Genomic DNA, 13262 nt, shown 5'->3' on the forward strand with positions numbered 1-13262 from the left:
AATTCCCTCCAGGTATGTATTGGAGGCATCGTCACAACTGACATGCTGTAGCCTTCATGACCTTCTTGGCTCATGGCTTTCTTGGCTGGTGGCCTCAGAGACAGTCCCCTCCTAAGACTGATAAAGTGGCTACACTTACGAAGAGATGTCTGGGGATTTGCAGGCCCAGAGAGGCACCAGGGGCTCAGTGCCCCGGTCACACTCACCCACTGCTAGCCAGCACCATTTGACTTACCACCCAGTCCCTGCGGACAATCATGGTCTTGATGATCTGGTACTGGAAGTACACAGGGATGAGCAGCGGTGGTCCGACTGCAGAGAGAGCAGATGGCCTGTCAGAGGTGAAGGAACTTGTCGCCACCTGCAGGGCAGCTTGACAGTCAGGTGTCTGGAAGTCTAGAGGAAGGTAACGGGTCCAGACAAGTTTGCACAAGCTGGCTGCCGGCACCCTTCTCTTGAGTAGGCACACGGCCAATTTGCCTCTTTGAGAAGGGTGTGGGAGGAAATGCGGCAGATGGGCACACCGGGGTGAGAGCACGGCTGAGGACTTCTGGTACTCGTACTCACTCAGGAAGAAGTATTCATGCTGGTGGTTGTAGGGCAGGTAGTTCAGCTTCTTTTTGCCGTACTGAGGAGAGAGGAAGGAGTGAAGACGAGACTCAGTCCCCCACCTCCAACCTTCCTTCCACTCCACCGACCTCGGTGGAGACCTCATCTCTTTCCCACCTATCTGTATCTGGGTTCAACAAGGCTTCCGCTGCCAACTTCCTTGAGCCTGGCTACACTGTAGTGTTTTTACCGGAGTTAGGGTGAGTTATGCTCAGCTACCTTTCTGCAATGGATGAATTAAGGAAATGGAGAAAACAGAGAAGGGAGATTTAGTCAGTGTGATCACACTGTGAAGAAAAGAATTAAGAGGTCCAGTAAAACACACTACCCCACACCCCTATCCATCATTGGGATCCTAAAAAGAGGTTTGGGTTTAAACCAAAAGCAAGAGGTATATATGACTAAGCGGGTCTGGTCAAGATGTGGCCCTGCCCGTCACTGACCTATCTTTGTCTTTGTTCCAGTGTTTCCTGCAAGGTGGTCTGACAAGTTCTCAGAATTGGGTGAGATCTCTCTGGGAGACAAGCTCTTCCCTGGCTGGCACCAGGCTTCAGCCTTTTCCTTCTCCCAGCATGTAATTCCTGGGTAATTTCCAATTTCTTGGGGTCTGTTATTCAATAGTCTGAGAGCCAAACTGTTTTAGAATACCTTCATTCCTGCCAGCATCGTGAGGCTAAAATCCCAGGCCAGCCCTCAATTTGGCTGCCAAAGTTCAGGCTCACAGTTAATCACTACCCAAGGACATGAGAAGTAGGCCTCCTATTTGTCTGTCTTTTCTTTCCTTTCCTTCTTTTTTTTTTTTTTCTGTTGTAATTTTGTTGGAAGTGTTGGAAATGGACTTCAGGGCCATGTTAAGCAAGTCCTCTGCCACCCAGCTACACTCCTAACCCTTGGGTGAAGTTGGAGATGAACAATAAAAAAGTTTACATAAGCCTAGGTACCCCAAGAGGAACTTCTGGGACTGCCTCTATCTCTACCCCTTCGGGAATGACAAAGGCTCCATGGTCTCATGGGGCACTCCATGGACACTGTTAACAGCTAAGAGAAAGCAACAAGAAACAGGAATTCTTAACAGTCACAGTCCTGGGAACACCTATTCTCGAGATTTTACAGTCATTTCTCAAGGTTAATCTCTTCCCCAGCGGTTCTCGACACAGGAGGAAGCCAGTTAGGCAGAAGAGGCCCTACACGACTGAAGAGATGGCTCATCTGTTAGGAGCACTTGTTCCAGAGGACCCAGGCCTGGCTCCCAGCAGGTGACTCGCAACCATCTATAATATAACTCCAGCTCCAGGGGATCCGATGCCCTCTTCTGACCTCTCTTGGGCATCACGCACTCACGTGGTGCACACACACACAAGAACAGACAGAGCAGTTATATACCTAACATAAAATAAGCACGGAATAAAATAATAGAAGCAGCAGTAGCAAGTCAGCCTTTAATCCCAGGGCCCGACCCCTAGGGAGCAGCCCACCCAACACTGCCACACAGCAAGGAGCACCTGTGCTTTTTGCTTGCAGTGCTGGATGGGGGGTGGGGGTGGAAGGGGAGTGTAAGCCTGTGCTAGGAGTTAACAGATCCAAACGTATTAGATGCTGCTTCTTGCCAACACAGAGCCCATGCAGGTCCCCAGGTCTCTCTGAGCATGTCTGGATTTCAAGTTATTGATTGTTAAGCGTTGCCAATGGGAACGTCAACATAATGACAAGTTGACTCCAGGGCAATGCCACCCTTCCCTCTCCAGACCCAAAACTTATGTCACCCTCCTAGAACACTTCTGGGGATCGGGAGAGCAGAATGAGTTACAGATGAAAGAAAACTTGGAAGTCTCCTAAGGTGACACCTCTGCCCCCCCCCCAAGTGAAAACAGAGTGAGAAGTGTGTGTCAAAATCACAGAAGTCCATGGGCTCCCACAAGGTAGGGGTGTGGGTGGGAACAAAGTCGAGTCTGTCCCCAGAATGTGTGTCTTGGTGCCAGTGGCCATGGTCACACGCCTGCCGAAGGACAACCAGAAATGATCACTTTGTTCCTTGTAGCCTCCTGTGTCTTGGCAAGGACCTCATGCATTCCCAGAAAGTATGTCATGTACACAGAGTCTGTCATTAGAGTCAGGCCTGAGGTTGGCGTAAGACAGGTCAGAGCCAGGGAAGCCTCAGAGGGGCCTTTGATGGTTTCCCAGGAAAGGTAGGGGACGTGAAAGGTGGGCACAGAGGGACGAGAGATACCCCCCTAAGGTGCCCAGTGAGTTTGGGGAGCAGCCGCCAGGGGAACATGAGGACAGGCCCTGAGTCCTGCTCTGACCTCCTCCCAGGAGCCAGTGAACTGGCACCCAAGCCCAGACTCTGAATGCAGGCTTCCCAGCGCTGGTTGCCCCCTTTATCTGTTCCCTCTGGAGACAGTGCTGGCTAGTTTTATGTCAATGATATGAAGTCACTGGAGAGGAGGGGGCCTCAACTGAGAAAACGCCTCAGTAAGATCAGACTACAGTCAGGCCAGCAGGGCCTTGTCTTAGTGATTGATAGGAGCAGATCCTGCCCATTGTGGGTGGGGACGCCCCTGGACTGGTGGTCCTGGGTTCTATAAGAAAGCACACTGAGAACCGGGCGATGGTGGCGCACGCCTTTAATCCCAGCAGAGGCAGGGGGATCTCTGTGAGTTCGAGACCAGCCTGGTCTACAGAGCTAGTTCCAGGACAGGCTCCAAAGCCACACAGAGAAACCCTGTCTCGAAAAAAAAAAAAAAAAAAAAAAAAAAAAAAAAAAAAGAAAGCACACTGAACAAGTCATGGGGAGTATGCTAGGAAGCAGCATTCCTCCATGGCCTCTGCATCAGCTCCTGCTTCCAGGTTCCTGCCCCATTTGAGATCCTGTCCTGACTTTCCTCAGTGATGGACTATGATGTGGCAGTATAAACCAAATAAACCCTTTCCTCCCAACTTGCTTTTAGTCATGGTGTTTCATCATGGCAATAGTAACTCTAACTAAGACAGAGACTGAGCATCAAGGACGATCTTCAGGTCAGCAGAGGCCAGAAGGCCCCTTAGAGGACTATGGGAGAGGGTCACCAGGAGACCATTTGAAGGTTGTATTTGCATAGCCAGTACTGTTTCCATTGGTTTATGGTCACCATGGGGGATAACTGAGACTGTATGGCTGCCTCCAGTTGGTAAGCATTGTTGGCTTTCAATATCCCTGATTGACCCAACATGGCCAGGCCACCCCAGGCAGTGGCAGGTCTCAGAACCAATCTCTATGGATGCCCAATTTTAGGGATGCAGGAACCCAGCATTTGGAAACAACTCTCCTTTAAACCAAACTGCTTAACCTCCGTGACCTTTGGGTTCCTTGAGGCAAAGTGGAGGTATGATGCGTACTTCATAGAGATTCTGAGACCCCAATGAATGAAGGAGATACAGAGACATTATGGGATGGTGAGCAGTGTCACTTATAGTGACATACGCATGCACAAAGTGACATGCTGACACAGCACTGCATTCTGTTTCCAACTCAGCAGCCTCTGAAGGGACAGCTCCAAAGGGATGTTAGGGAATGGCTGAGCCACCTCTCTTACTCAAAGCTCAATTAGATGGTTAATACTGACTGTCAACTTTCTGGTGAGTCTAGATGGAGTCCCTTATGGTTGGAAAACCCAGATGCAGGTGCACCATGCCATGCATTAGAGTCTTAAACTGAATAAAAAGAAAAAAAGCAAGCCGAGCACCAGCATCCATCTCTCCCTGCTTCCTGACCGGCCCTCCACACTGATAGACTGAATCCCCGTGAACTGTAAGCCAAAGAACCCCCCCCCCCAACACTAAGATGTTTCATGTCAAGCTTTTCAGTCAAAGCAATGAGAAAACAAACAGGCACACCCACAAAGCACAAACTGTGGTCTGAGGGACACCAGGCCTTGCCCTGTGATGCTTCTCCAGCTTGTTCTACTTGGCTCATGGCTTGTCAAGTCAGGGGATCAAGAAATCCATGCAGAGAGGAGCTTTAGAACGCTCCGAGTTAGGAGGGTGCACATGTGGTCCCTTTCAGAAAGCTGGACTTACCAACAGACAGTACCACGGGCTGGCAAGCTGGTGTCCTGGGTGGTAGCTCTACCATGACTTTGAGTATGTCATTTTCTTTCTGCCTTAGAGGTTCTAGTTACGTAATGGCCAATTATCAGAGGTTAAATAAAGAGTATTCGGTGTTGTCCATAGCTGGAGTGCAGGTCCACAGACTCACTCATCAAGTTACTCTTCCTTACAGCTGGGAGGTGCTGAGGCCAAAGTAAGGGGACCAGAGGATCCTACTAGGCTCCTCTCCTGTCCCACAAAGGAAGGAAGCTGGGGGAGTCAGTACAAGCTGAGGGGAGGAGCCAGGAAAACAAACAACATTTTTACTAACTAATCTGTTGTGACCAGAGCCCAAGATGGAGAAGGTGGCACACAGAGCTCTCATCGAACTGGGACAGTTGGAACCAGCAAAGGGCAGGAAACTGAACGTGCTGCCAGCCCTGGTGTGACGAGCTTCTTCACCACAGGCCAGATGTGATAGTTAATAATGCCTGCCAACTTGACAAGATCTAGAACCACTTAGGATAAGCCTTCGGGAAGTGTCTGTGAGGGATTACTTAGGACAGGTTAATTGAAGTGGGAGACCCCCTTACCTGTGGGTGGCACTACTCCTTAGGCTGCAGTCTAGGACATATATAAAACAGAAAGCAAGCTGAACAGCAGCATTCACCTCTACTTCATGATTATGAACACAGTGACCGGCCAGCGCTGTTCCTTCCACCATGCCTCCTCTATCATAAAGGAATGACTACCCCGGAAATCTAAGCAAAAATAAGCCCTTTCTTTCTTAAATGGCTTCTTGTTAGTTTTTTTTTTTTTTTTTTTTTTTTTTTTTTTTTTTTTTTTTTTTTTTTTTGTCACGACAATGAGAAAAGTAACTAATATAAAGAACTGGTACCAAGAAGTGTGGCCATTGTGTGATAATCCTGACCATGGTTGGTAGTGCTGGGGACTGGCTTGTGGGAGGAATGGGGAAGTTATGACTTAAGCTGAAGAAGCCCCAGAATGCTCTAAGCAGGGCTTCCTGGGTCATTCTGTGGGGAGTCTGAAAGATCAGAAGGCTGAAAGGCTGAGGGCTGGGGAGGGCTGGCTCATGAGGTTTGGGAAGGGGACAAGGGCTCGTTCAGGAAATGGGCAGGAGGCCACTTGTGTGGTATTCTGGCAACAAATCTGACTATGTCCTGAGAACTTGGGTGAGGCTGAATTCAATGGCAGTGGGTTAATTAATGTGTTTGGTGGAGGAAATCTCAAGGCAGAGGATGAGCTGTCTGTGGATCAGGTCAAGTTTACATCAAAAAATGACACGGAAGGGCAAATGGTAAGATTCCAGTAGGCTAAGGGAATGGGCTCAGATAAACAGAGAACTGTAGCCAACGCTTAAACTACAACGGAGGCTGTGACTGTTGACAGAGGCTGTGACTATGACTGTGGACAGAAGTTGTGACTGTCACTGTTACCAACAGGCAGAGGCTGTGACAGCTAACAGAAGCTGTGATTGCTAACAGAATATCTCCCGTCTTCACTATTATAATAGGAAAGTTGTCCTCGGCTGAAGGCCCCACCTATCAAAGGCTCCAACTTGTAAAATGCACTCCCATTTGAAAAGAGATCCTGGACCTGTAGAGATTGCTGGGCAGTTAAGAGCACTTGCTGCTTTTTCAGGGGACCTTAGTTTGATTCTCAGAATCCACATGGCCTCTCACAACCACCTGAGATGTGAAAATAAAGTGTAAGTTACAATGAGACATCTCTTCCTCCATCGTGTTCAAGATGCCAGAATCATGGGATACCCTCCAAAGAACACTGCATGTATCCAATGGAGCCAGCTTGAGAGAGAGGCTAGGGGTGTGCAGGCAGCACTGTTGCAGGGACAACACTCCCCAAGTTCTATCACAATCCCTAGATGCTGCAAATGGAGCTTTAGATTCTGGTGTTTGCCATGCTGGATATCAATCCTACTTTGTTTGCTGTGGCCATCCTTTAGGGATGTGAATGCTTACTCTGTGCCAATGCATGCTGGAAGTATGGAATGTAGGCTTCAATGTTACAGGTATTCACAGTGAGGAGGCTGCCTGAGTCTCAGAAGAGACTGTGCATGTATACTTTTTTTTTTTAAAAAAAAGACGTATCTTTTATTTTTAGTTGTGTGTGTATGTGTGTGCATGTATGTATGAAGGTGTCCATGGAGGCCAGAAGAGGGTGTCAGATTCCCTGGAGCTGGAATTACAAACAGCTGTGAGCTGCCCAACATGGTTTTCTAGGATCTGAACTCTGCTGGGAACTGAACTTGGGTCTTCTGGAAGAGTAGCATTGATCTCAACCAGCTCCTGCACTGCAGCTGTTAAAGACAACACAGACTGTTGAAGTTGGACCGAATGCATTTTGCACTGTGAGATGCCATGAACTTCAAGAACATCAGGGGAAGTTTGTGGCCTAAAAGGGATGTGTCTGGGTTTAAGTGATGGCACTGCGATAGTTAATACTGCTTATCACCTTGGCAGGCCCTAGACTCACCTGGCAACACCCAGGAGGGGTTATCTAGATTAGATTAACTGGGGTGGGAAGACCTACACTAACTGCAGGCAGCATTACCCCACATGTTGACCTCCTCAACTGAATAAAAGGAGAAAGCAAGCCGAGCATCAGCATCCATCTCTGTTCCCAACTGCAGATGCCACGGCTAGCCAGCTTCCTGCTCCTGCCATCACGCCTTCCCTACCTCGATGGAAAGTACTGCCTTTATCTCTAAATCCTAATAAACCCTCCCTTTAAATGGCTTCTTGTCAGGCATTTGGTGGCAGCAAGAAGAAACAGAAATAATGCAACAGCCACAGGCAAGGTCATGGAGAGGGACCTTTCTGGTTTGAAGCAAGGGTCTGAGGAATAACAAGGGCCTTCCTTTTCTGTCCAGAGCTGAGGGGCGGTTTGGAAGGAGTTGCCACAAGGTCAGTTGCTGCCTCTGAGAACTCATAAACTCATCTACAGAGCAACGAACAACGCAGCCATAGCCGGCACTGGAAGGATGCTAGATGCCCACCCAAGTTCCCAAGAAGAGGGCCACATGTGCCCTAGGCTCTGGGGTGGGGACTAAAGGTCCCAAGGAAGCAGGAAGATAAGTAGAAAGTGGGGCGCTTCACGGATGCATAGAGGGGAAGCCCTCAGGCAGGAAGGCTGGCAGGCTCCCACTTCTGGGAACATATTAACTACACAATGGGGACAGTGACATGGCAAGGGGAGGGGTGGCAAACAAGATTGTTGCACTTACCACAGTCTAATCAGGCTGAACATTCCCACCCAGCGCTGAAACCCCAGGCAGAAATAACAGAGTGGTGCCAGTAGAGAGAAGGCATTGGCCTCCTTATTTATAAGAGTGTGATTGATTGATTGCCTTCCCAGGGCAGTTGAACCAAAGGAAAAGCTAGAACCATGAAGAGGCCTCAGGAGACACTACCTGGGCACAATGAGCCAACCATCAACTGCTTCCTGCATACTGAAGAACCCTGGCATTAAAGGGCGCAATGCATATTTTAAAAGGAGCATGCATGAGGTATTACACAAAGCAGAAAGCTTTGTCCAGGTCACAGAGCCAGCATCCCGAGGGAGGCCCAATAGTCTGGAGTGGACACTGGGGTATAGGAGAGCTCACTGCTGTTTGGGAAGGGTGACTAAGCTCTTTAGGGGCTGAGGACACTGACTGACTCTAGAGAATGTAGAAGGAGATCATGTCACACCCAAATCCTTCCGGGGAAAAGTAACAAATCGAGGTTCAGTGACACGGCTTGGAGGCTGCAGGAGCTTGCTGCCAAGCCTGAAAACCTCAGTTCCGTCTCCAGAATGGTAGAAGAACCAAACTAACTCATACAAGTCGTCCTCACATAGACCATACACAAATTAAATGCATCGGTGTAACACACCCCCATACACACCCCAGCTAAAAGTTGAGATGTGCAACTATAAACACTATGTGTAGAGAACTTTCCTAAACTGAGAAGAAATCCGGGAGAGACACTGAATGCACACCGCACCAAACAAACCAAGGATAAATAAATAAATACAAGCAGGTAGTACAGGATTGCTCTTCATATTTCAGTGACTCAAATGCCCTTGTGGCTAGTCTGCTCTGGTCATCCACATCTGACATAAAGGCCTTGGCAGGCATCAGCTTTGGAGCCTGGGATGGGATGGAGGCTTAAGGCCCTGAAGCATAGCCGTGTGTGGCTCTGTTGAACCCATGTGCTGGACTTGCAGTCACCCCAAGTAGAGACCAGGATTCCCTTTAGGCAATTGTGAGCACTTGTACACAATTCAACCAGAAACCCAGGAAATGTAGTGTTTCCCTTGTAAACACCTGAACGCCTGAGGGAGGCTTTCCACGGACACTGTGATGCTGGCCTCCATCTTCAAATGCCACTGCCCACAGGACAAGCCAACTCCCACGACCTCCCTCCCAAAGTCAGCCGGCATTTGAGAAGTGAGATGGGCTGGAACTCACCAGCTACAGTGCAGCTGATCTGCAGAGCTGGTGATCCTGGCTTTCCTTTGTTTGTCAGGAACTTGGGACTATCTGTGAGAAGAGCTAACGGCTTTACCACAGATGATAAGGAAGACTTTGTCCTCACTATCAGGAGACCTCAGAGCAATCAGCTCTACTATCCAAACACTTTTAACCAAAGGCTAACAGGCCATATCCTGAAGCAAAGACAGGTGTTGGGCAGAATGAAATCCCTGCCTTGCCACAGTTCAGAACTGTGGCTGATGTCCTGTGCATCTTGGGTCAGACAGGAATATAAATCAGAACTGAGGGGGAGAGGCTCTCTCGTCTATGTTACGAGCCTTGGATACCAACACAGCGAGGATACTCCTTCTTCTATGACGCTGCTTACTGAGGATAAGTTTGTATTCTCCCCTAACTGCCTACTGAGGGCTCTGTTCTGCCCAACACTGCCATTTCCCATCACGATGTTGGGATTGAACCAAGGCCTTGAGCATTTCAGGCAAGGTCTCTCTGCCACTGCTTGACTTGTGCCCACCCTCTGTGTATCTCCAAGATACAAACATGGATAGATTTTCCCCCTTCCTTCCTTCCTTCTTGTAAATTAAACCCTACTCTACTTTTTAAAAAGTATAGAATGATCACACACACCCCCCCTTTAAAAGACACTTCTTGCTATGTAGACTTGGCTGGCTTCAAACTCACAGTATTTCCCCTATCTCAGCATCCTGCTGTCTGAGATTAGAGGCATACACCACCACACCTAGATTGAGCACGTTCTTTGAAAACATCAAGGGTGCCTTATTTTACTTCTCTATGTAATGTGTTTGGATATTTTGCCTGAGTGTCTGTGCATTATTTGCATGCCTGAAGAGGCCAGAAAGGGTGTCAGATCCTGAGACTAGAGTTACTGAAAGGTGTGAGCTGCCATGTGCAGGTGTTGGGAGCCAAGCCTGGGTGCTCTAAAAGCACAGCCAGTATTCTTAACTGTTGAGTCATCTCTCCAGCCCGATTTCATCTTTTAAAAATTAGCAGTCTCTGAAGTTTTCCCCCATTTATGTATATGTGTGTGTGCGCACGCATGCCACAGTGCATAGTGCATGTGCAGAGGTCAGAGGTCAATTTAAAGATTTAATTCTCTCCTTCCATCATCATGTGGGCCTCAGGGATCAAGCTCAGATTAGCAGGCTTGGCAGCCAGCATCTTTACCAACAGAACCACCACTAGCCCTTTATTTTGTTCTCAACAAAAGTCTCATTATCTGGACCAAGTTAAGCTAGAATTTGAAATCCTCCTGCCTCTATTTCCAGAGTTCTGAGTTCTGGCCTTATCACCATTCCTGGTTGGGTGTGCCTTTAGTGAAAGAAAATTAAGTGGCTGGGGATGCAGAATCAGAGGAGAAAACTAAAGCGTTCAATGGTAGAACATCTGCTTAACGGTGTGAGGCCCTGAGTTTGAATCCCAGCACTTACCCCAAAGAGGGAAATTAGGATCAGCAGCACAAAAATTTCTCATACGAAACAATATGCATCCTGCTAGAATATGTAAATGGAACAGAACGGTACACGGTCCCCAAGAGCGAGACCAATCCCCTTGCACTCCTAGAACACAGTAAAGCAGGGAGCTGCAGAAGAGAAAGCCTATGTTATTCCAGTTTTGTTTCTAAAGAAAGAGGTAGATGCATGGTATGGCAGTTTGGATAGGAGCGGCCCCCACAGACAGGAAGTGGCACTATTAGGAAGCAGTGTGGCCTCGTTGGAGGAAGTGTGTCATTGGAGGCAGGTTCTGAGGTCTCAGAAGCACAGGTCAGTTTACTTCCTGTTGCCTGCGGATCAAGATAGAGAACTCTCAGTTCCTCCAGCACCATGTCTGCTTGCAGGCTGCCATGCTTCTCGCCATGCTGGTCATAGACGAAACCTCCGTTGTGTAAGCCAACCCCAATGAAACGTCTTCCTTTCTCCCTTCACAGCAATAGAAACCCTAACGAAGACAGATGTTCATATACAGAAGACGTTGAGGGCTGGAGACAAGGTTAGTAGCAGGCGCTTACAAAGCTATCTAGCTTCTCACTAACAGTGGTAATTATTGGGTCCATAAACTTGAGGCCAAGAGGTAATAAAGATAAAACACTGAATATACATTGCTATACTGTTTCAATATTTATACCAAGTATGTCCTATGTTTATAATAAAAAAATAAAACGATAGTAAAATAAGTGTGAGCAAATAGAAGGAAGTGTCCTAGCAAAGATCTGAAGGCTTATCCTGGACTAACTGGTGAAAGACCAGACCCTCTGACACTTCCTGTCTTCTGTCTGAGCATTGCTTTCCCATCTGCTGTTAAGGGCGGCTTGAACAAGCTGCTGTTCTCCAGATAACGCTTCCTGCACATGGACTGGCCCACTGGACCATCATGGAGGCCTAGGATTCTGCCTTCTTGAAAAACTTGACCCAGTTTCCTGTGGGCAGAAGGGACGAATACACTGAGCCTACTCATGAGCTTCTGTGTCCAGTTCTCTCAAGAAAGGCCATTCTACGTAGCCTGCAGCTGGGCTAACTCGGGGCAAACAGGAAAGGGTTCTGAGCAGCAGAAGGTGCGGATGTCCCGGCTGAATGCTGACCCTACAGGACTCCTTTTTTCCTCCCATGACACCTCCTAACCAAAGCCATCCCCTCACTCATACCTCAAGGGGCTGCCACTCGCCAAGGACAAACAGGTGCCGGCTCTTTATGTCTGGATCCTTGTGGAAGATGTTGGGCTTGGCATGGTGCTGGAAGTGTCGATGGTTCCACCAGTTGGCGGAGGCACCCTGTAAGCAGAGAGGAGTGAGGTGAGCCATGAAGGTCAGTGGGCCCTTGATCTTGCGGTGATGGGTCTTGTTGGGAACCAGGTCCTGTTACTTCCCACACAAATGACTGGCTTCTCCATCACAGATGGGGATCATACCTGGAGTCCCTGGAAATCAGATGATAGCCCTGCCACTTCTGAGAGAGAGAGAGAGAGAGAGAGAGAGAGAGAGAGAGAGAGAGAGAGAGAGAGAGAGATTCAATAACAATCATGCCAGAAACGAGTCAAATGTCCACAAAGTGGAAATGCAATGTGATATCCATATAACAGGATGGTTTAGCTAAACCATGAGAAGGAATGACAGCCAGCAGGATGGCTCAGTGACTGAAGGACCTGAGTTTGATCTCTGGGGCTCGTATGGTAGAAGGAGAGAACCACTCTTCAAAGTCGTCTCTGACTTCTGCATATATGCTGCGCTGCCCCCTCCCCAGTTAATAAATTCAGAAATAAATGAAAAGAATGGACCACTAACACATGATATAAGCACGAGTGATCCCAGAACTACCGCACAGAGTGAAAGAAGCTAGTAAAAAAAAAAAAAACCCAAAAAACAAAATTCCCACAGTTCCTAATCTCACTGACGTGAAGCTCAGTAGAAGAAAGCTGATGGCTAAGCAGGGATGGGAGCAAGCAGCGATGAGGAAACAGGGCTGGGATACTGGAGGGTGGCTGGAGATTGTGGGGGCTTATTCAGTAGGTGATGAAGATGGTCTACAATTGTACGCGAGATATATAATCTTTGAATGCTCCCTCAATGGTGCCCAGCGTTCACTTTAAGTGAGCAAATAGCTCTCTCTGTGTATTATATCTCAAAACCACTATTTATCTAAACTTTTCCCATGGGTCAAAGGCTTCCATGTAACACCTGAAACAAAAGGAAACACTTGAAGGTCTAGGCACAGGCAGCCGTTTTCTGACCGGACACAGCCAGAATGGGCAAGTGTGGAGGCACCGAACTGAAACAATTGCTAGCGATGAGACGGGAAGGGAGTCAAGCTTTGCCAGCTATTCATCCAACAGGGGAGGAATGCAGAAGAAGGTTACAACAGGAGACGCCAAGAGAATAAATAATCCATTCAATGAGTAGACCGATGAATTGATGATGATGATGCCTGAAAAGTGAGTACAAATGGCTAGTCTATGACAAAAGACATGGTCCTGGGCAACAAAGGAGATGCCAATCACCACGCTGAGACTGCATCGTCCCAGTTCAAACAGGCACCACCGAGAAAACGAGCAAAAAATGGTG

At 48.1% G+C, this 13262-nt stretch overlaps 1 protein-coding gene across 1 annotated transcript in view; it reads right to left on the reverse strand.

The window, feature by feature from the left end:
• Nucleotides 1-13262, reverse strand: part of Fads2 (fatty acid desaturase 2) — a 39957-nt gene that overhangs the window by 8414 nt on the left and 18281 nt on the right. Inside the window, exons 5-7 of the mRNA XM_005369622.2 lie at nucleotides 11850-11975; nucleotides 568-628; nucleotides 236-312 (exon numbers count right to left, since the gene is read on the reverse strand). Of these exons, the coding sequence (XP_005369679.1) occupies nucleotides 236-312; nucleotides 568-628; nucleotides 11850-11975 (264 nt within the window). The remainder of the gene's footprint in view (nucleotides 1-235; nucleotides 313-567; nucleotides 629-11849; nucleotides 11976-13262) is intronic.

Source organism: Microtus ochrogaster, unplaced genomic scaffold, assembly GCF_000317375.1.
Source record: "Microtus ochrogaster isolate Prairie Vole_2 unplaced genomic scaffold, MicOch1.0 UNK56, whole genome shotgun sequence".
Lineage (NCBI taxonomy): Eukaryota > Metazoa > Chordata > Mammalia > Rodentia > Cricetidae > Microtus > Microtus ochrogaster.